The sequence below is a fragment of the Bombina bombina genome, chromosome 6 (genome assembly GCF_027579735.1).
Source record: "Bombina bombina isolate aBomBom1 chromosome 6, aBomBom1.pri, whole genome shotgun sequence".
Lineage (NCBI taxonomy): Eukaryota > Metazoa > Chordata > Amphibia > Anura > Bombinatoridae > Bombina > Bombina bombina.
In genome coordinates, this window is record NC_069504.1 from 1,078,418,430 (window position 1) to 1,078,443,615 (window position 25,186).

Below are 25,186 nucleotides of genomic sequence, written 5' to 3' on the forward strand. Positions count from 1 at the left end.
GAAACCCTCCATATTTTTTTCTATTTGATACATTGGGAGCTTGGTAGTAACTCCAGGTGGGTTTTAACCCTTTAATGACCACAGCACTTTTCCATTTTCTGTCCGTTTGGGACCAAGGCTATTTTTACATTTTTGCAGTGTTTGTGTTTAGCTGTAATTTTCCTCTTACTCATTTACTGTACCCACACATATTATATACCATTTTTCTCGCCATTAAATGGACTTTCTAAAGATACCATTATTTTCATCATATCTTATAATTTACTATAATTTTTTTTTATAAAATATGAGGAAAAAATGGAAAAAAAAACACTTTTTTTAACTTTGACCCCCAAAATCTGTTACACATCTACAACCACCAAAAAAAAAAACATGCTAAATAGTTTCTAAATTTTGTCCTGAGTTTAGAAATACCCAATGTTTACAAGTTCTTTGCTTTTTTTGCAAGTTATAGGGCCATAAATACAAGTAGCACTTTGCTATTTCCAAACCACTTTTTTTCAAAATTAGCGCTAGTTACATTGGAACACTAATATCTTTCAGGAATCCCTGAATATCCCTTGACATGTATATATTTTTTTTTAGAAGACATCCCAAAGTATTGATCTAGGCCAATTTTGGTATATTTCATGCCACCATTTCACCGCCAAATGCGATCAAATACAAAAAATCGTTCACTTTTTCACAAACTTTCGGTTTCTCACTGAAATTATTTACAAACAGCTTGTGCAATTATGGCATAAATGGTTGTACATTCTTCTCTGGGATCCCCTTTGTTCAGAAATAGCAGACATATATGGCTTTGGCGTTGCTTTTTGGTAATTAGAAGGCCGCTAAATGCCACTGTGCACCACACGTGTATTATGCCCAGCAGTGAAGGGGTTAATTCGGGAGCATGTAGGGAGCTTTTTGGGGTAATTTTAGCTTTAGTGTAGGGTAGTAGACAACCCCAAGTATTGATCTAGGCCCATTTTGATATATTTCATGCCACCATTTCACCGCCAAATGCGATCAAATTAAAAAAAACATTACATTTTTCACAATTTTAGGTTTCTCACTGAAATCATTTACAAACAGCTTGTGCAATTATGGCACAAATGGTTGTAAATGCTTCTCTGGGATCCCCTTTGTTCAGAAATAGCAGACATATATTACTTTGGCGTTGCTTTCTGGTTATTAGAAGGCCGCTAAATGCTGCTGCGCATCACACGTGTATTATGGCTAGCAGTGAAGGGGTTAATTAGGTAGTTTGTAGGGAGCTTGCAGGGTTAATTTTAGCTTTAGTGTAGTGATCAGCCTCCCACCTGACACATCAGACCCCCTGATCCCTCCCAAACAGCTCCCTTCCCTCCCCCACACCACAATTGTCCCCGCCATCTTAAGTACTGGCAGAAAGTCTGCCAGTACTAAAATAAGTTTTTTTAATTTTTTTTAAAAATAAAATTAAGCATATTTACATATGCTGCAGTGTAGCATCCCCCCCTTAGCCCCCAACCTCCCTGATCCCCCCCCCCCCCAAAACAGCTCTCTAACCCTCCCCATCTGCCTTATTGGGGGCCATCTTGGGTACTGGCAGCTGTCTGCCAGTACACAGTTTGCTAAAAAAAAGGCTTTTTTTGTTATGTTTTTTTTTTCTGTAGTGTAGCTTCCCTCCCCCACACAGACAAACCCCCACCACCTCACTGATCGTTTTTGTTTGACTTATATTCCCTTTATTCAACATTTTTTCTTACAGCTTTTTCTGTAGTGTAGCGGTTCCCACCCGCTCCCTCCCTGTGCACACGCCCGGCGTCCCCGGCAATCCTCGCCCATGATCCCGCCCCCCTCCACATGACCAGGGCCATCGATGGCCGCCACCCGCCTCCCAAGTCTGCTCCCACCCACCAACGAGGAAAGCCACGATCTCCCAGTGGCTCTCTCTGCATTGGATGGCTACCAAATGTTATTGCAGGATGCCTCCATATCGAGGCATCACTGCAATAACCGGAAAGCAGCTGGAAGCGAGCAGGATCGCTTCCAGCTGCTTTCCACACCGAGGACGTGCAGGGTACGTCCTCAGGCGTTAACTGCCTTTTTTTTGAGGACGTACCCTGCACGTCCTCGGTCGTTAAGGGGTTAACCAGTTGGATTGTTGTGCTGGATTCATCTTTGTTTTCATGTTTTTGTGTGTGTGCCTGAGTGTTTTTGTGTGTGCGCCTGAGTGTTTTTGTGTGTGCGCCTGAGTGTTTTTGTGTGTGCGCCTGAGTGTTTTTGTGTGTGCGCCTGAGTGTTTTTGTGTGTGTGCCTGAGTGTTTTTGTGTGCGTGCCTGAGTGTTTTTGTGTGCGTGCCTGAGTGTTTTTGTGTGCGTGCCTGAGTGTTTTTGTGTGCGTGTCTGAGTGTTTTTGTGTGTGTGTTTGTGTGCGTGTCTGAGTGTTTTTGTGTGTGTGTTTTTGTGTGCGTGTCTGAGTATGTTTCTGAGTGTTTGTGTTTAAGTGTGTCTGAGTGTTTATATGTGTCTGTGCCTGTGTTTTTGTGTTTGTGTGTGTTTGCTTTCTGGGGGGGGGGGTGACACCATAACTTACCGCACTGGGTGACACCAACCCTAGTGACGCCACTGCTCGTATTACCGCTGTAAAATTAAGTGCTTTTTAAAGGGACATGAAATTCAAAAATAAATCTTTCATGATTCAGATAGAATTTTAGACAACTTTCTAATTTCCTTCACTTATCACATTTTCTTTATTCTCTTGGTTCCCTTTCTTGAAAAGTAGGGACATAAGCTGAGAATTTTCAACAAAGGATACCAAGAGAACAAAGCAAATTAGATAATAGAAGTATATTAGAAATATGTTTAAATATGTTTAAAATGGTATACTCTGAATCTGAATCTGAATTCTGAAATAGCGTTTTTGGGTTTCATGTCCCTTTAAACATTTTACAATCTCAATATGTTTAGAAATGTAAGTAGCTTGCGGACCCCTTTAAAACAGGTTTATTATAAACTGATTATTTATTTCTTGCTACTAAATGCTGCAGGCATTGCTCTTTCAAATGACTGGATCACATGGATTTTTTGCTAGATGTTTGTTACTTTTTCCCAAATCCTGAATTCCACCCAAGTATTCAAAAGTCATTAATTTTAACCACACAATGTACTTTGTATAATAAATTATAGCTAAAGACCAAATGTCAATGGGAATAATAAGCACATGGTCTGTGAAAGGGGTTAACAGATCTGACTATTATGAAATGGGTAACTTATTTGTGTTAAAATATTTCTCATTCTCATCCTTAAACTTGACACTGAATTTGTATAATGTCGTTGACTATGGATAATATTGACTCAGTAAAATATTACATAATAACAAAACATAATGGACGGTGACAATTGTGTTAAGTCTATCTGCTGTTTCCTGTTGTACAATGAGTAGTCTGTTTGTAGCATTGGGAAGCAAAACTGCTCTACTGATCCAAATCAGTACTTCTACTGTGTGTTTAACACCTTTGCAGGAATAAAAGACACAGTAGTGCAGGGTAGATGCTATAACAAATTAGAGCATGTAACTATTAGACAGCCAGATTACGAGTTTTGCATTATGAGTGGCTCGTAATAACTTGCAAGTTATTTCCACCGCTCACCTTTAATAGCGCTGCTATTACAGGTTTGCAAAAACCCAGCGTTTGCAGGCGATATGGCAGCGTTGAGCTCCATACTGCACACAAATACCAGCGCTGCTTTGAGCTGCTTTGACCTGCTTGTGCTTGATTTCCCCATAGACATCAATGGGGAGAGCCGGCTAAAAAAAAGCCTAACACCTGCAATGACGGAGCGTAAAGCTCCGTAACGCAGCCCCATTGATGTCTATGGAGAAAGAAAATGTATGTTTACACCTAACACCCTAACATAAACCCAGAGTCTAAATACCCCTAATCTGCCACCCTCGACATCGCCGACACCTACATTACACTTATTAACCCCTAATCTGCCGCCCCCAATGTCGCCGCCACCTGCATAAATTTATTAACCCCTAATCTGCCGCCCCCAACGTTGCCGCTGCCACTATACTAAAGTTATTAACCTCTAAACCTCTGGCCTCCCACATCACTAACACTAAATAAATATATTAACCCCTAAACCTAAGTCTAACCCTAACCCCAACGTAACCCTAACACCCCTAACTTTAATATAATTAAAATAAATCTAAATAAAACCTACTATTAATAACTATTATTATATAATAACTCCTATTTAAAACTAAATACCTACCTATAAAGTAAAACCTAAGCTAGCTACAAAATAACTAATAGTTACAATGTAGCTATCTTAGGTTTTATTTTTATTTTACAGCTAAGTTTGTATTTATTTTAACTAGGTAGACTAGTTAGTAAATAGTTATTAAAGGGACATGCCACCCACATTATGATTTAGAAAGAGAATGCAATGTTAAACATCTTTCTAATTTACTTATATTATCTAATTGGTTTTATTCTCTTGATATTCTTTGATGAAAAGCATATCTAAATATGCTCACTAGCTGCTGATTGGTTGCTGCACATAGAAGCATCATGTGATTGGCTCACCATGTGCATTGCTTTTTCTTCAAATAAGGATATTTAAAAAATTAAGCAAAATAAATAATGGAAGTAAATTGTAATGTTGTTTAAATTTCTATTCTCTATCTGAATCATGAAAGAAAGATTTTTGGTTTAGTGGCCCTTTAACTATTTACTAGCTACCTAGTTAAAATAAATTCAAATTTACCTGTAAAATAAAACCTAACCTGTCTTACACTAACACCTAACATTACAATAAAACTAAATAAATTAAATTAAAAAAATAAATTTACCTAAATTACAAAAAATAATAAACACTAAATTACACAAAATAAAAAAATAAATTATCAAAAATAAAAAACAAATTACTCCTAATCTAATAGCCCTTTCAAAATAAAAAAGCCCCCCAAAATAAAAAAAAAACCTAGCCTACACTAAACTGCCAATAGCCCTTAAAGGGGCATTGCCCCAAAGAAATCAGCTCTTTTACACCCACACAACCAACCCTCCAAATAAAATCCTATCTAAATAAACCTAAGCTCCCCATTGCCCTGAAAAGAGCATTTGGATGGGCATTGCATTTAGCTCTTTTACATTGCCCAAAACCCTAAGCTAAAAATAAAACCCACCCAATAAACCCTTAAAAAAAAAAACTAACACTAACCCCCAAAGATTCACTTACAGTTTTTGAAGACCGGACATCCATCCTCATCCAGCCAGTAGAAGTCTTCATCCAAGCGTCAAGAAGTCCTCAACGAAGCCAGGAGAAGTCTTCATCCAAGCGACAAGAAGTCATCATCAAGGCGGGCAGAAGTCTTCATCCAGACGGCATCCTTCTATCTTCATCCTTCTGGCGCGGTGCGGGTCCATTTTCAAGAGATCCAGCGCGGAGCATCCTCTTCATACGGTCCCAGCCGTACACTGAAGGTTCATCCAAAATGGCATCCCTTGAATTCCGATTGGCTGATAGAATTTTAGAATTAAAGGGTAAAATAAATCCTATTGGCTGATGCAATCAGCCAATAGGATTGAGCTTCAATCCTATTGGCTGACCCAATCAGCCAATGGGATTGAGCTTGCATTCTATTGGCTGTTCCAATCAGCCAATAGAATGCAAGCTCAATCCTATTGGCTGATTGAATCAGCCAAGAGAACAAATCAAATTAGATAAAAGTCAATAGCAAAGTTGTTTAACATTGCATGCTCTATCTGAATCATGAAAGTCTAATTTTGAATTTACAGTCCCTTTAATCAATGACTGTAATTAGAAAATAAAAACCTTTTTTTTTTTTTTTTTAAATATAAAGGCCCCTATTTATCAAAGTATGGCGGACCTGATCCGACAGTGCGGATCAGGTCCGCCAGACCTCGCTGAATGCGGAGAGCAATACGCTCTCCGTATTCAGCATTGCACCAGCAGCTCACAAGCAGCTTGATAGATAGGCCCCTATGTGTCAATATAATGAATGAACACAAATACCAGTATACCCATCATGCCCATATGCAAAATGGTATGCAGATTATTTATCAGTTATCTATCAGTTACGACAGAATAATTTCACACATGTAAATGATGATTTGCATTACACACTGTACAATGGAGTTAATTAAAACAGCTGTAATGGAACCATTGTATATGTCAGTTTTAGTTAGATTCACAGTTTTGATCCCAATATTTACTTAAAGGGACACTAAAGTCAAAATTAAACTTTCATGATTCAGAAAGAGAATACAGTTTTAAATAAATTTCCAATTTTCATTTATTATCAAAGTGTGTTCAATCTTTTTATATGCACACTTTCTTATGCACCAACTCCTACTGAGCATGTACAAGGGTTCACAGTATATATGTATATACGTTTGTGATTGTCTGATGGCTGTCACATGGTACAGGGGGATGGGAAACAGAGGTCATTTTTGAAAAAAATCTTCTACTCATTTAAAATTCAGAATTAGTGCTGTTGTGTTATATTTCTCTTATGCATTTGTTGATTATGCAATTCTACTGTATTTAATGACCCTTTAACAAACCAAGACATGTTTTTGGGAGCTTTTCAAGTAAAATCTCATTTGCAGCTGTTAGATTCTAGCGGCCAAATCCATTTTGGATTGTGATCATGCAAAAATGCTCTTCTCATATTAGCTTATATATTTGAGCATTTTCTTTTTGCACTTTTAAGTCTCTAAGTAATTTCCCCTTTTCAGCGTGAGTTTACCTTGTTCACTAGATCTATTTTACAGGAAGAGAAACTCTTAAATTCTAGAGTGACATGAGCCGATTTACTATTAAGTTAAATTTACATAAACAAAGTCAGATTTGCCCGTGCTCAGAAAAGGCAGGATGCAACCCAAGTTGCCAGCATATTAGCTCTCTTATTTTGCTGATGGGAGTCGCTGCGGCCACTCTGATAATTTGTAAGGCTTTTAAGGGTTCATTTTGAAAGAAAACAAGTTGTTTGCTGTTTTCTTATTATGCTTACTTTGATTTAACATATTTAATATCCATTTAAATGGAAATACAAATACAGTAGTGCATTTCAATTTCAATAAGAAGCTTTTATTTTTGCATTATGCTAATTTTTTGGGGGGAAAAATGCCCCTTTGGAAAGCCTGATTGATCATTTTTCTGTCAGGTGTATGGTAATAGGCTGGGTGCGCACAAAACCACCACTTGTGCATGCAGTGCATTTGAAATTAAACTTTTATTTTCTTTAATGTAAGAATTTATCACAGTTGCCAATTCATTTAATTTGGTATGGTTTTGTTTCTTAAAATAATATAGCCCAATCAGATAATTTTACAATGGAACTCTGAATCGTACATTTTATTTTTTATTGACTTGAACATTTTCTAAAACAGAATTGAAAAATTACACTTACCTCTACATTGCTCTCTTTTAGTAAAAAGTATATACATCTAACTATGCAAAGTTAAAGGGATAGACTACTCCAGAAGTTTTATTTTTTATAAAGATAGATAATTCCTTTATTACCCTTTCCCCAGTTTGCATAACCAGCACAGTTATATTAATACACTTTTTATCTCGGATTACCTTGTATCTAAACCTCTGCAGACTGCCCCCTTATCTCCGCTTTTTTGACAGACTTGTATTTTAGCCAATCAGTGCTGACTCCTAGGTAACTCCATGGTGGTGAGCACAATGTTATCTATATGACACACATGAACTAGCGCTGTCAAGCTGTAAAAAAAACTGTCAAAATGCACTGAAATAAGAGGTGACCTTCAAGGGCTTAGACATTATCATATAAGCCTACATAGGTTTAAGCTTTCAATAATGAATACCAAGAGAGCAAAGCAAATTTGATGATAAAAGTAAATTGCAAAGTTGTTTAAAAGTGCATGCACTATCTGAATCATGAACGTTTATTTTGACTAGACTTCCCCCTTTAAATAAACTATTAGGATCTTTTCAGATTATCTTCTCTCCAGTTATATTTTAACAAAATTGTATTTTTTCCAACATCTTTTTAAAAGACAGTAGAACTGCATAACCAGCAAGTGTTTCATGTATATAAATAAATTAATAATTTACAAATGCTTTCTCTGAATTTTAAATGAGCAGTAGTTATTTTTTCTGACAAATTTCAATTTGCTGACCCCCTCTGTATCATGTGACAGCCATCAGCCAATAACAAATTTATATATGTATACACTGTCAACTTTTGCACACAGGCCCACCATTAACATTTGTGGCTATCTAGGCAAGACAAATCTGTGGGGCCCCTTAACCCAGTCCCCTTACTCCCCTTTACCTGTATGCTCTGCCCCCTGTATGGCCCACCTCTGTTTCAACAGTCAGTATGTCCTATATAAAGAATAGCACTATATATTACAAATCCTGATACTATACACACTTCTTCATAAATTAAATATAGAATAGACATTGCACGTTCTCATACCCTCACAAAGCACGAGGCCCAGGGAAGGCCAGCTTGCACAGGCTCAGAAGGATCTGGGGTCTCAGAAAGTATGCATATAAAAAGACTGTGCAGAATATGGTCAGCTTGTACCTTTTTTTATATACACAAAAAGGACAAAGGACTTTACCTGACACCAAACAAGACCTGTAGTAGGGTGCAGATGCCAGAGACAAAGAAGATGGTACTAATCAGGTGACTCTGGGTTAGAGGGTCGTACGTCAGACAGAGTTCCTTGGACAAGATCAAGGGGATGGCAACAATACCTCCGAGTGCAGTTAGGTAATGCTATAAAATAAGGAAAGAGACAATCAATAAACAGATGTTTATTATAACATAAGAGTAGAGCTACTGTATCATAGTGAAAGTTAAAGGAGCAGTTAACACTTTGAGACTAATATAAAATGCCTAATGATACATTAAACAACTTTGTGTTATACTTTCATTATTTATTTTGTGCCCTTTGTCTGTAATTTGTCTGCAAATTTTCCAGTCCTAAATACTGAAAGAGCACGTCAGGGTCACAAGCCTAATCTTGCCACATATCAGTTTGTTATCGAATCATTTCTGCTGAAGTCAAACAATGCAATGTTGTTAACACAATGAGTCCAAATTGGCTCCTCCAAATATAGAAAGTGATGGGCGTATAGGGCTTCAGTGTTACCTTGAATTCAGGCTAAACCTGATCAGCAATTTTTTTTTAGATACATTATGTATAATAGCACATAAACACAAACTCGCACATAGATATTCACATTCTCACACACACAAAAAGACACTAATACTCACACACACACTAATATACTCACTCTTTCACGCACAGACACTCACACAAAAACAGACTGACAAACACAAAGATACACACACTCTCACACAGGCACACTCCCACACAAACTCCGAAGCACATGCACAAAGACACTAACACACACAGGCACTCACACAAAAACACACTGAAAACCAAAAAGACACAAACACTCTCACACACACACACAAAGACACACACAAGAGAGACATAACTGTAGGCATGTGCAGTATGTTGCAAATGCACAATGCCATGTTTTTGGCTGGGGCTGTTTCCCACCAAACCCAGACATCTGCATGTTCGGGCCTGACTCAGTTTCAAACCCAGACACACAAATGGAAACCTGAACGGTCCGAGTCATTCCCAGACAGATGGCAACTCTATGGGCATAGTTTGACTAATAAAAAGCAATTGTAGCAAACAAGGTATTAATATATTCTAATAAATGTTCAGATTCTGATGATTTAAACTACTGGAAGATTGCAGAAAAATGTTTTAAAATTACAAGGAGTTTACTGTCCCTTTAATTTACGTAAAACAGAAAGCCAGACTCTTTCTTACAGTTTTTAAAACCTTTTTGTTTGTCCAAAACATCAGAACTTTATGGTGGTGTTCTACAGTACAAAAGTTACCTGTCCCGCATTAGTTTTTAAGAATGTTACTTATTGGACTTGACACTTACCAGCCATAAGAAAAGATAAAATACCTAACTTATTACCTATAGTTTGTGAGCAAAATCTGAAAAATACTTTTTTTTTTTTTTTTTACAACAAGAGCTTATCTGAACATATTGATTCTTGTAAAAAAAAAAAAAAAACAATTAAATCAAATAGCTCTGCATCAGTACCCATGTTATGTGTCATTGCCAACACTTTATAAATTAATCCCAGAACACAGATAACAGAACACCCTCTGCCAACGTTCAAAGTACAAATTCAAAAGTCTTACCGCAAAATAAAACCTGGGTTGTTGAGCTTGAGTTTTTAGCTTTACAATGAGGCTATTGAAATTAAAATAACAAACTCTTAATATTGTGGTGCAGGAATAGCATCACGTATTTAACAGCTGTTTCTACATTGGTATTTTTATATGTCAGTTTTATATTCTATTTTTCACAAAAACACAACACCAGAACAAGGTATCATGAGCTTGTGTTAAAGGGTAGGAGGTTCAGTAGTCAGGAGCATAACTACACCTCACTGGACCACAGGGCAAAAGCTGTCGGGGGCCCCCATTTCAATAGCTCCCTCTCTGGCTGTTTGCAATACCATGAGGCTAAGCTGAAAAACCACATAAGATTCTATGCGACTGTGAGTCATCTTTCTCCACAGGTTAGTCAACACCAGGATATGCACTTGCACTGCCTTTCTGTATAAATATGGTGGCAGGTCTTTCTGTAAAACAACAATGTGGTTGCCATCTTCGAAACCTTGCCACTATTTTTGTTAATGGAAATCCATACTCTTTATATACACTGTGAGCCCTGTATTGCAGGGAGGGGAAAACTGAGGCACCAGACAGGATGCGGGTGGAGTCTAAGACCCACCAGGCCCGCTGTAACAACGCCTCTACTGATTGGGCCCGATGGACCCTCTAGATGTGTGGGCCCAGTCTAAATTATGACCTTTCGGACCCTGTAGTTACGCCCCTATCAGGAACAATTTGTGAAAGCATTCCTTTTTCCTTCACAGAAAGAATAGCTTATTCATGGAATAAACTTCCATTAGAGGTAGTAAGCAAAAATACTGTGAGGAATGTCAAGAATGCCTGGGATAAGCATAAGGCTATCCTACCTACATGAACTCACACTTTATAGGAAATGTAGGAAAACTTGTAGGGCCTAGTCAGCGGCTACTGTTCTTATCGGTCTTCAAACTATATTCTATGCTTCTATATTTCTATTTAGCACATTTTTAACTGAGAACTTATTTACTTTTAAAAAACAACATCTGTTTTTTATAATTTTTTTTTATCTAAACCTTCTTTGAAAAGGGTTTTCATGCAATAGTATTTTCCTATGTTTATTTCAAATGTCACCAATTTGTTTAACTTTTACATTTTATTGTATAATAAAAAAAAGATTAGTTTCTATCTTTTTTTAAATCACTTTTCTTATCTTTATTCCATAAAAGTCCATCCCTATGTAACTTCCTGGTTCTAATATGAGCCGTCTCCACTAATCGTATGAGGTAGCCTTTCTCAAAATTTCCTAATTTAATCAACCTACTTTAGTACTATACATTTTCTTAAAGAGAAATTAGTCTTTTTTAACATTTGCTTACTGCATACAAAATATATACATGATTCAAACCCATTTTTATTCGCAAAATGCACATTTTTTTGTTTGCACTCCAGATAAACACTCGCTGAGAATGCTTGTCTTATTATTTTGATGTGACCAGTAAGGGAGAGGTGTGATTTTGTTCTTAGACATATCACACAATCATTGTGCAACATGTAGAAAGGGCAGAATCCTAAAGGAATAGGAACAGATTGAATAAAGACTTCCCAGTTGAACATTTTAGTGTCTGTCACCCCACCCCTCTGAAAGCTCACATGCCAACACTGCTTTACGTATACTCTTGTGCAAGTGGGGTAGCACTCTTATTACAAGTTGACAGTAAATGGTTATTGCTTAAGCGCTAACCCAACTCGCACAAAGAGCAGAACTTAGAATTTTGTGATCGTGTTAACGTACTCTTCCCATTGACTTTAATTGAAGAAAAACGGGGGAGAAAAACACCCCCACTCGTGCGCTAACCCAAATCGCCATAAGCACCCTACTCTAATAACTCCTAAACCACTACATAGCGAACTACCCCTCTACACTATTAAACCCTAAACCACCACACCCCGCATCGCGAACTACCCCTCTACACTATTAACTCCTAAACTGCCACAACCCCACTACAAAGTAGCCCACTAACATCTAAGCTCCTTAACCTAACACCCCTTAAGTAACCCCAAAACAGACTAACTTTATCTAACTTAAAGGGACAGTATACACTCATTTTCATATAACTGCATGTAATAGACACTACTATAAAGAATAATATGCACAGATACTGATATAAAAATCCAGTATAAAACTGTTTAAAAACTTACTTAGAAGCTGTCAGTTTGGCTCTGTTGAAAAGGTAGCTGGAAAGCCCACTGCAAGTGACAAATAAGACACTCCCCCCCCCCTCCCCCTTCTTTTGCATATGAAAAGACCCTTTACACAAACAGGAGCAAGCTGGAGTAGGTAGTCGAGCGTATTCACATAAAACTTTGGGGCTTGGTTAGGAGTCTGAAAATCAGAGCAATGTTATTTAAAAATAAGCAAAACTATACATTAATTTAAAAAAAAAAAAACTTTATGGGCTATATAAATAGATTATCTACAAAACATTTATGCAAAGAAAAAAATGAGTGTATAATGTCCCTTTAACTAAAAATTACCTTTAAAAAATAAATAAGTAAAAACTTACCTGAAAATTTAAAATAAACCTTGCCTTAACAAAAAAAAAACTGCCTTAACAAAAATAAACAAATCACCAAAAATAAAAAAAGGAGTTATGCCTATTCTACAACCCCAATTCCGAAAAAGTTATGTACAATATGGAAAATGCAAAAAAACTAACAAAAAGTTATTTGAAAATTAAATTAACCCAGTACTATATTGAGAACACATTATTAACACATTATTTGATCATTTACTTTGTGAATTTAATGTATTTTTAAAAATATACACTAATTAGGGGTAATAGTGTAGTGCAGTGTTTGACAAATCTGTTTAAAAATTAGGAGCCAAGCATATTTTTAGGAGCCAGACAGTTGGATTTGTATATAGATATACGGAGAATAACCCAAAAATGTAGGAGCCAGGGGTAAAAATCTAGGAGCCAGTGGCTTCCAGGCTCCTGGGTTTGTTGAGCCCTGGCGTAGTGGGTTACTTTGAGGTGTGGGGAGGGGGGTTAAAAGTGTAGTGGGTTACTTTGCGGTGTGGGGAGGGGGGGTTAAAAGTGTAGTGGGTTACTTTGCGGTGGGGTGTGTGGCAGTTTAGGGGTTAATAGTGTAGTTTGGTGCAACTGTTTCCTCCAGACAAACTCTTTAAAAGTTTGTGCTGTAAATGTGATTGCGTTTGAGCAACCACATTTACTTTCATCTTGTAATACGAGTGCACAATACTGCTCAACGCTACCCATAGAAAACATGGAGAGTGTAAATTACAACAATTTCACGAAAACGAAATCTCTCATTTTAACAGCGCGGCACTTGTAATATGGATTTCTGCGTAATGAACACAGCTATCTTACAATCACTTTTATGCTTCTCATGCTAACGATATCACGACACTCGTAATCTAGCCCTTAATATATTCTAGCAGATAAAATAGATCATTGTGAACACATTAAAGGAGAGAGAGAGAGAGAGAGAGAGAGAGAGAGAGAGAGAGAGAGAGAGAGAGAGAGAGAGAGAGAGAGAGAGAGAGAGAGAGAGAGAGAGAGAAAAAATACATTACACTGTGCCTTTAATGTCCCTTAAAAATGGCAACATTGATGGATAGGAATATTCCTTTTTCTCACATCCCATAATCATTGCTTATATATAAAAAAGAGAAGTATTAATAGAGTTTACTTCTTCAAAGTAAGTATTCATCTCCACAAAACCTTCCTTAGAAAATACATAATCCTAAAGAATAATCTTATTGCTGCCCCAGTGCCTAGTCAAATATACATTAGTTTACCTTGCATAATATGTTAATCATTTAACTGTCTAAGTAAACGTCTATACATTGTTATAAAAAGGAATTTAAACACTTTTACTATATGATGTTATATGAAGGAATGTAAAGGGCAACAAAATGACATATTATGAAACACTAAAGTAACAAATATTTATGGTTATATACCAGTACTTGCTTGGTATCATGCAATGTGTAAGTGTGTATGAACCTATCATAGCAATATAACTTGTTTATAAGATAAGTTTATGGCGCTTTAAGGAACATTATGCTCTAATTTAAATTGTGCTTAAAGGGATAGTGCACTGTAACATTGGTTTTCCCTTAAAGGGACACTCAGGTTAAATTAAATTTTCATGATTCAGATACAGCATGTAATTTTAAACAACTTTTTAAACAACTTTTAAATTTACTTCCATTAAAAAAAATGTGCACAGTCTTTTATATTTACAATTTTTGAGTCACCAGATCCTACTGAGAATGTGCAAGAATTCACAGACTATACGTATATGCATTTGTGATTGGCTGATTGCTATCACATGGTACAAGGGGAGTGAAAATATACATAACTTTGAAATTTGTTATAAAAAAAAATGTACTAAATTCAGACTAAGTGCTATTGCATTGTCTTGTTATCTTGCATTTGTTGATTATGCAAATCTAATGTGTTGACTGGTCCTTTAATGAGTTTCTGGAGACTTGTTATACCTGCTGTAGGGAATAAAAACACACACACACACATATATATATATATATATATATATATATATATATATATATATATATATATATATATATATATACACACACACACAATAATAAGCTCCTTTAGATGTATTTTTCTATATAAAATAGCATTTTTGGTTGTTTGTTTTTTTTTGGCTAGTTGAAGGAATGTAATTTCTTTGTTAGTTTCTTGTTAACATCGTTTTTCTATAACCAGTACTTAAAGGGATAATAAACACCAAAAATGTTATTGTTTAAAAAGATAAATACCTTTATTTACCATACCTCAGTTTTGCATAACCAACACTGTTATAAAAATATACTTTTTACCTTTATAATTACCTTGTATCTAAGCTTCTGCTGACTGCCTCCTTATCTCAGATCTTTTGACAGACTTGCATTTCAGGCAATTAGTGCGGAATTTTAAATAACTTCACGTGCATGAGCACAATATTATCTATATGAAACACATGAACTAACGCCCTCTAGCTGTGAAAAACTGTTAAATACAGAGGCAACCTTCAAAGGCTAAGAAATTAGCATATAAGCCTACCTAGGGTTAGCTTTCAACTAAGAACAACAAGAGAATAAAGCAAAATTGATGATAAAAGTAAATTAGAATGTTGTTTAAAGTGAAGGTCAAGTTTGGGTGAGTCGCTCACGCCGTTCTGCAGCTGATTAGAAATGATGTTGACATTGATTCATCATTTTGCATACATCTCATTCCTACAGTCATTATTTTACCTTTTATTCATCCCCCGTTACACTTTCTTTTTCCGCCATCTTTGTTACATTAATTGCCAGTAATGTAAGATTCAATACTCCAATGTCCGTTTTCCCCCCGGGTCGTTCAGCTCCTTTCTCGCAATGTTATCACTAAGTTATGCGCATGCGTTACTCCCTCAAGAGCATCATATATCTCTCATTCTCGTTCATGAGACACGCATGCGTATTCCGCTTCCTGCTTATTAATTGGATACATATCGTTACTCTACAAGTAAGTTACAGGAAGATTTTAATAACTCTGCTGTAATCATGTTTCCCAATATGGAATATGCCCTGCACTGAATATTAAAACTTGTAATTTGGCAAGTAATCAAACTATTTGATCGAATCCATCATATAATTGTTAATAATATTTCTTTTACAGATACAATCTTATAAATATTAGTATGATTACCGTATCTTACATTTTAAAATTATTTAATTCTATATATTATGATTAAAAGAGGGAATATAAAACGGTGAGAGTCGTTCCAAAATGCTAACGATGCACACGATCGCATAGGATTCAATGAATGTATGTATTCATTCATTGAATACTATGTTTCACTTACGCGAACAAAATTTTTTACACATGCGCGATTCGGGTGCACATACGCATGCGCAGTTTCTTGTTAATCTAGTTCACAAGCTTTTGACAGATGTAGAGAACGTGTGGGACCGCTCGCTACGTCACTACTGAAGAATAAGGAAGTGGTGGAGTGGAGGAGTCGGACTGCAAACGGAAAGAATCCTAAAATATTTTTTATAAAAACTAAAATGTAAAGACAAATCTAAAGTTAGCGACTAGCATGCTGATATGTTATTTAATAGATGTCAGTAGGCCTGAAATTGACCTTGACTTTAAATTTACATGCCCTATCTGAATAATGAAAGATTAATTTGGACTTTACTATCCCTTTAAGTTATGAAATTTACAGTATAAGTGGGGATACAACCAGCAAACGCAGATATTTCAAATCTATACTATAATCGCATTTGTAAAGGCGTCCGTCGCAGTCGCCAGTGGCGCATGCATCCTCAAAGGAATGTTGGCTGTGCGAGGCAGCCAAAAGAATGTTGGCTGCGCGCACAGCGAAAAGAATCCACCTGGATGCAGTGAAGCTGCATCCAAGTGGATTCCGAAAGTGGCAGGGTGGTGAAAAAATCCACCTGGATGGAGCATAGGCAAACCCGAAGCCTAAAAGAAAACAACAAAAAAACAAAAAAACACACAACCACCCGCAAGAAATAACTAAAAAAAAAAACCATGTAACCGCCTGCAAGAAATAAAAAAAATTAAAAAAAAACAACACACGTAACTGCCTGCACAAAGTATAACAAAAAAAACTAACCTCTCGCACGAAGTATTAACAAACACCTAAACTACCAACCCATCATCGCAAAACAATACAGTAAATTAACCCCTAATCCGCAAACATAATTAAAATATTAACCCCTAAACCTCCAACCCCCCACATCAAAATAAACCTAATTAACCTATTAACCCCTAAATCAACAACCCCCCACAATGCAAATAACTAATTTAATTACTAAGCCCCTTAACCTAACACCCCTTAAATTAACACCAATTACTACTAAAACACAACTAAAATAAAAAATCCTAACATTAAATTAGAAAAAATAAAAGTCTAACATTACAAAAATAAACAAAATTGAAAATAAAAAATCCCCCCCAAAATACTACCAATAGCCCTTAAAATGGCCTTTTGTAGGGCATTGCCCTAAGTTAAAAATACTAAGTCCCCCCTAACAGTAAAAAAAAAAACACCCACCAAACCCTCCAAAATAAAAAAACCTAACACTAAAAAAACTAAACTACCCATTGCCCCTAAAAAGGCATTTGTATGGGCATTACCATTAAAAGGGCACTTCAGCTCTTTTACTGCCCTTAAAGGGCAATCAGCTGTTTTCCAAGCCCATTAAATCCCTTACCTTAAAAAAATAGGTACTCAGCATTCTTGAAGTCCGGCAGAGAAGGTCTTCTTCCTGGTGACTCCATCATCTTCTATCTTCATCTGGAGCGAAAGCGGCGCTGAGCTGGCTTCCCCGATGCATGGATCCTCAGCGTGCACGGATCCTCAGCAGCTGTCCTCAACAGCAACGGCGGTTCTGAAGATTGAATGCAAGGTACCCCATATTTATTGGGGTACCTTGCACTCCTATTGGCTGAAATTTTGAAATCAACCAATAGGATGAGAGCTATTGGAATCTTATTGGCTTATTTGAACAGCCAATAGAATTTCAGTAGCTCTAAACCTATAGGCTGATTTAAAAATTTCAGCCAATAGGAGTGCAAGGTACCCCAAATTCAATGCAGTACCTTGCATTCAATCTTCAGTGTACGACGAACATCGGATGGAGAGGAGCCTCCATGCTGCCGAGGACCGCCACCGTTAAGGACCACCGCAGAGGAACCACACGTCGGGGAAGACAGCTCCGCACCGCACCTCTGCTACGCGCCGTATTCGTTCCGGATGAAGATAGAAGATGATGGAGCCGCCTGGGGGGTTTTACTGTTAGGGGGGATTTAGTAATTTTTAAATGTAAAAGAGCTGTTTAACTTAGGGCAATGCCCTACAAAAGGCCCTTTTAAGGGCTATTGGTAGTTTAGTATTAGGGGGTGTTTTTATTTGGGGCGGGATTTTTTATTTTTATATGGGTATTAGTTTAGAGGTTTAAATTTTTTATTTTGGATAGCTTTGCTTATTTTTTTCTGTAATTTTACTTTTTTTATTTTTTTTATTTTTTGTAACTTTAGCTTGGGGGTTTGTATTTTTTAAACATAGACTACCCTCTGGGCAGGCTCATCACCTGGTGACAAAAAGAAGGTAAATCAGCCATTTGAAACCAATTTAATACACTCTGGCAGGTAAAATGGATCATTCAGAATACATTATAATTTTAAAGATTTTTTTTAAAAAATCCCTAGACACATACAAAACATAGAAATGGACTACACTCTCAAATCATGCTGGGCTTTGCAGGTCATGGTATGTGTCTAGAGAAAGTACGTAAGGCTTGCGCCACCCTTGTTTGTGTCTCAGTTAGGGATGGGCGAATGTGCTAAAAGCGTAATTTGTTTGCTAGAATGAATAGTCCTGTGGACATTTGTTTTGGACGATCGAATGTTGATAAGAATGAAAATCCATTAAAATTCAGTAATCAAATGTTACTTTCATTTTCGAATGTTCATAAAGAAATTGAATATTCACATTCGAAATTTTGAATGTAACATTCGATTTAACAAATACTACTCAGAATTTTAATAGTTCATGTGGTAGGCAATTTAGTAAATTGATACATAATAGATACAAAATATATCCATTAAAATGTTTCTATTTTGAATATAATTTGAATATTACATTTAAAGAGAGAATTAGAAATACTATTACAAATATATAGATTCGAATTTTTGAATTTGAATATTACATCATTCGGATCGAATTATTAGAAAAATTTAAATCGAGTAAACATTTAACCCCTTAAAAGGGACACTAAACCCAAATTATTATTATTTTTTTTTAATTTTCCAAGAGCTTTATTAGAAAAACATGAGGTTTTACAACAAGATGCAAAGAAACATGGGGTGCAATATAAATGTTACAGAATATTGTTAGAGCCATGCAACTGCTATAATTGTGCAATACTCATATAGCTCGCTATAACAATTAGCAATGATATACTGGGGCGCATTTTTATGAAAACTGAAGGTATGTCACATGGATAACCCCTCACTTATCTTTTCTAGCGAGATGCATAATATATTAACATACAAAAGAAATTAGGATACAGAACAAAGCCATGAGCATTGGTAATTTATCCTCAATTTTACCCCTGCTTTTTGGACGGGTCTCTCTTGGACCCCAGAAATGTGTAGTATTATGGGGGTTATTTGTAGTGAACATTTAAAAACAATGACAAAACAAGAACAAGAGAAAAACAAAACAATAGGTTATAGTTAAGATATGGACCAAAACTGAGCTCTCAGATTTTTCTACGGGCAGAAATTTAAACATAACATTTCAAGATGCTAATAGACAGGAGGTGCTTTATCATATCGTCATTACGGTTATCCCTTTACTGTCTAAAAAGAGCTATTGCTAGGAGGGGATTGTTATTGCCAAAATACTAGCCTTATAACATTGAGGTCCGCCAACTAATCTGAATAAATTGCGTAACAAACATGCAACAGAACATATTAACCTTTTAATTAATTATCAATGAGCCCACCACTGGGGTCCAACGGCCCCAATATTAAGTTAAGGCCGCATCAGCCCCCCGTTATTGCCTGATCATAATATCTCAAGTCCGGAAAAGTCAGCAGTGCTTTCAGGGTGGATCTCTCTATCCAAGTCTGTCCCCATGTGAGTTCATTCAATTTGCCAGTGCGGAGTTGATCAAATGGGGGATTAAGCTGCATAAAGTCATAGCAATCGGTCAAATCCCTAAGCTTTCTTCCGTGACCTTTCTGGTCCACAGCCATCTGGATATTATGCGGTAAGAAGTCCAATGGTTCCACTCTCATAGCTGCTCGGACCCCCTCCAGGTGCTCGTTCATTATGTATTTACATTCTGTAGTCGAGGTCCGGCATTGACTCTCGCTCCGGTCCGGTAGGCTTGGTAGTGTGAAGGCCGTGCGGAATCTCTTTACATGTGGGGGCTCACTCCTATGTACGATGTCATTGACGGGTGGGCTACTATGGGCCAGCAAGGATTTCCTGATGCGGTGTGGTGCAGTTGGCCAAAAGGTGCCGTGAGCGGGCAGAGGAGAGTCCCGATGTGGGTGCGCTGCGTCTGCAATGTGCGTTACTTTCTCAGCGCCATTTTGGCCAGCAGATCTCTCATCTTCTTCTGTAGCTTTGATTTGTATGGCAGCGTGACCCAATTTAGCCATGAGGTTATCAAATGGGGCTCTCTCCATGAGCGATTCCATGAGTCTCTCTAGGTTTGCAAGGCATCTGCTATGTTGCATTTCCATATTCTCTTTATGATTCTCCCTTCTTTCAAAGTGTTTTGGTATAGGTGGCTGCTCCGGGAAGCGGGAGGCTCTCAGTTGTACTGTGATTGTGGAGTGAAAATAACAGCTTCCGTTCAATCTTAGTGATAAGCCCAGTTAAGGTCAAAGCGGTGTTAGGATTTGAAGAGGTTCAGTAAGCCAGGAACCCTGGCAGCACTGATAACCCGGCTCTTCCCGGGGGGGGAGGTGAATGCCTAGTATGCGGCTGCCACCTTAGGCCTTAGGTTCCAATCTGAAGTCTCAGTGTCATTTAAACAGCGAGAAAACAATATTTAAAGTCACCAGTGACAGTACTGCAATGTCTCTGTGGTATTTGCCGGTTTTCTAGCTGATACAAATCGATAATTGGCAGATTATCGGAATCTCTGCTCAGAGCTCTCAGAGTGTGCGTCCTATTCAGAACGCTGCTTGGACACGCCCCCCGAAATTTTTTCTTTTAATGATTCAGATAGAGCATGCAATTTTAAGCAACTTTCTAATTTACTCCTATTATCAATGTTACTTTGTTCTCTTGCTATATTTATTTAAAAAGCAGGAATGTAATGTGAAGCTTAAGAGCCGGCGCAGTTTTGGCTGAGAACCTGGGTTATGCTTGCTTATTGGCTTGCTAAATGTAGCCACCAATAAGCAAGCGCTATCCAGGCTGTTGAACCTAAAATGGGCTGGCTCCTAAGCTTTAAATTCCTGCTTTTTAAATAAAGATAGCAAGAGAATAAAGAAAAATTGATAGTAGGAGTAAATTAGAAAGCTGCTTAAAATTGCATGCACTGAGTCATGAAAGAAAAAATTTGGCCTTAGTATCCCTTTAAGGCCCAGGCATTTCAGACTAAAACTTCCCCAAAAGACCAGAGCATTTTTAGCATTTTTGCCATCACTCCATTTAAAACAGAAATAGAGCATTGGTTTATTTTATTTACCTATCAAAACTATATTTTTCTTTTAGTAGCCACCATTTCATCGCCAAATGCAATCAAATTAAAAAAAAAAAAACATTACCTTTTTCACAATTTTAGGTTTCACTGAAATTATTTATAAACAGCTTGTGCAATCATGGCACAAATGGTTATAAAAGCTTCTCTGGAATCACCTTTGTTCAGAAATAGCAGACATATATGGCTTTGCCATTGCCTTTTGGTAATTAGAAGGCCGCTAATTGCAGCTGCGCACCACACTTATAATTCCCAGCAGTGAAGGGGTTAATTAGGTAGCTTGTAAGGTTAATTTTAGCTTTAGTATAGAGATCAGCCTCCCCCCTGATCCCTCCCAAATAGCTTTGTTCCCTTCCCCACCACCCAATGGTCACCCCCATCTTATGTACTGGCAAACAGTCTGCCAGTATGCAGTTTTACACCTTTTTTTAATTTATTTTTTTATTATTATTATTGTCCTTTTTGTAGGGCTTAACGACCAGCGTCGTAAAGGGTACGGCACTGGTTGTTAAGGGGTTAAAGAAAGCATTAAAAATACTATTATATAAAACAAATGTTAGAATGTTGTGCAAACAATCGAAATTCAAAACAAACGAATGAACGTGTTAAAATTTCTTTATATTTTTTAATGTTGCAAAAAATTTGCCCATCCCTAGTCTCAGTCTGTTTGAGTGAAGGCATGCATTGTATGGCTTTAAGTTACAGACCCAGGAAGCAAGAGACCTTGACGTGGGTGGTCCTGGGCCTATCAACATTTCGTCAAATACCGAAACTAACTCTACCAATTTGCTTTTAATCTAGCTAAGTGAGAGAGAGAGAAAAAATATAACTCATTGTGTAAGCCATTTACAAATCTAGACAAGTCAGAAGACTTGCTTTTCCCACAGAAACTCTCTGAATACATTGTTTCCAATGCAGCAAGGGATTCTGTGTAAGATATGCAAATGAGGTTCACAATGACTAACTTTTTTACTTTTAGCCTGCTTTTTAAAGCAGACTTCCCTTTACGCCATAGCATCACCGTATTACACAGCTTTTAAGCTTAGCTAGGGTTAGTACAGTGATTCAGACCAATCCCGGGACAGCTGTTTTGTGGTTTTTGCCACTCATTAGTTGGGAGTAGGTTGAATCACTGCTGGGTAAAGTTGATTTCTGGGCGAAATACAAACAACAAATAAAATTATGGGGAGGCAAAAAGTGAGTTTAGAATCCTCCCCTAAATTAAAATTGTAGAGAAAATAACTCATTTTGTATATATATATATATATATATATATATATATATATATATATATATATATATATATATATATATATATATATATATATATATATATATATATATATATATAGTTAGTATCTCACAAAAGTGAGTACACCCCTCACATTTTTGAAAATATTTTATATCTATTCACTGAAGAAATGACACTTTGCTGCAATGTAAAGTAGAGTGTATAGCCTGTATAACAGTGTAAATTTGCTGTCCCCTCAAAATAACTCAACACACAGCCATTAATGTCTAAACCGTTGGCAACAAAAGTGAGTACACCCCTAAGTGGAAATGTCTAAACTGGGCCCAATTAGCCATTTTCCCTCCCCGGTGTCATGTGACTCTTTAGTGTTACAAGGTCTCAGGTGTGAATGGGGAGTAGGTGTGTTAAATTTGGTGTTATCGCTCTCACGCTCTATCATACTGGTCAGTGGTAGTTCAACATGGCACCTCATGGCAAAGAACTCTGAGGATCTGAAAAAAAGAATTGTTGCTCTATATAAAGATGGCCTAGGCTATAAGAAGATTGCCAAGACCCTGAAACTGAGCTGCAGCACAGTGGGCAAGACCATACAGCGGTTTCACAGGACAGGTTCCACTCAGAACAGGCCTCGCCATGGTCGACCAAAGAAGTTGAGAGCACGTGCTCAGCGTCATATCCAGGAGGTTGTCTTTGGAAAATATACTTATGAGTGCTGCCAGCATTATTGCAGAGGTTGAAGGGGTGGAGGGTCAGCCTGTCAGTGCTCAGACCATAAGCTGCACACTGCATTAAATTGGTCTGCATGGCTGTCATCCCAGAAGGAAGCCTATTCTAAAGATCTAAAGATGATGCACAAGAAAGTTTGCTGAAGACAAGCAGACTAAGGACATGAATTACTGGAATCATGTCCTCTGGTCCGATGAGACCAAGATAAACTTATTCGGTTCAGGTGGTGTCAAGCGTGTGTGGCGGCAACCAGATGAGGAGTACAAAGACAAGTGTGTCTTGCCTACTGTTAAGCATGGTGGTAGGAGTGTCATGGTCTGGGCCTGCATGAGTGCTGCCGGCACTGGGGAGCTGCAGTTCATTGAGAGAACCATGAATGCCAACATGTACTGTGACTTACTGAAGCAGAGCATGATCCCCTCCCTTTGGAGACTGGGCTGCAGGGCAGTATTCCAACATAACGACCCAAACACTGCCTTGCTAAAGAAGTTGAGGGTAAAGGTGATGGACTGGCCAAGCATGTCTCCAGACCTAAACCCGAATGAGCATCTGTAGGGCATCCTCAAACGGAAAGTGGGGGCGCGCAAGGTCTCTAACATCCACCAGCTCTGTGATGCTGTCATGGAGGAGTGGAAGAGGACTCAAGTGGCAGCCTGTGAAGCACTGGTGAACTCCATGCCCAAGAGGGTTAAGGCAGTGCAGGAAAATAATGGTGGCCACACAAAATATTGACACTTTGGGCCCAATTTGGACATTTCTACTTAGGGGTGTACTCACTTTTGTTGCCAACGGTTTAGACATTAATGTCTGTGTGTAGAGTTATTTTGAGGGGACAGAAAATGTACACTGTTATACAGGCTGTACACTCACTTCTTTACATTGTAGCAAAGTGTCATCTCTTCAGTGTTGTCATATGAAAAGATATAATCAAATATCTACATAAATGTGAGGGTTGTACTCACTTTTGTGAGATACAGTGTGTGTGTGTGTGTGTGTTTATGTATATATATACACACACACACACACACACACATACATACACACTGTATATACATACATACATACAAATACACACTTGTTAATGTAAATGCAACAACTTTAAAAAGGAGCATGAAACCACACCTTTTCTTTCCATCTATTTTCAAATCTACTTCATACTCTTTATTCTTTGTTCTGCTTTTTTATAAGAATTTGAGCACTAGATGGCAGCATTGTTTGCACATAAAAGAATTCTTACAAAACTGCTACCATATAGAGTTGCATACACTCCTGAACCTACCTACTTGCTTTTCAACAAAGGATACCAAAGGAACAAAGTAATTGTTATAATAGAAGTAAATAGTATAGTTTTTTTTTTTTAATTGCACACTGAATACCAGAACCATGAAAAAAATAGGCTTCATGTCCATTTAACTGTATCCTATATGCATGCTGGTAATAATGTGATGTATTTTAAATTCCATTTTACTTTATTTTGCAGCATGGGCTTTTATCACTATATCTTATGTTTATGTTGGGCTATCTCTGTATTTTAAATATACAGAAATATAAAAGAAATAATCTCAATTGCTGAAGAAAATATATTTAAAGGGTCATTATAGTAAAAAAAATATGACATGCTCTAATTCTTTAGGGCATGTAAATTTATGACTATAGACCTTAAAAATTACTGTGTGCTCCACCCCGCAAAGAAGTTAAAAACACAGTAGAAAAACTGCTCAGGACTTGCAAATCATTGATGGTCCCGAGC

At 37.2% G+C, this 25,186-nt stretch overlaps 1 protein-coding gene across 1 annotated transcript in view; it reads right to left on the minus strand.

The window, feature by feature from the left end:
- The window catches only part of LOC128664205 (solute carrier family 23 member 1), a 232,604-nt gene that overhangs the window by 37,140 nt on the left and 170,278 nt on the right, over positions 1–25,186 (minus strand). The window contains exon 3 of the mRNA XM_053718979.1: positions 8,603–8,760. Coding sequence (XP_053574954.1) covers positions 8,603–8,760 — 158 coding nt within the window. The remainder of the gene's footprint in view (positions 1–8,602; positions 8,761–25,186) is intronic.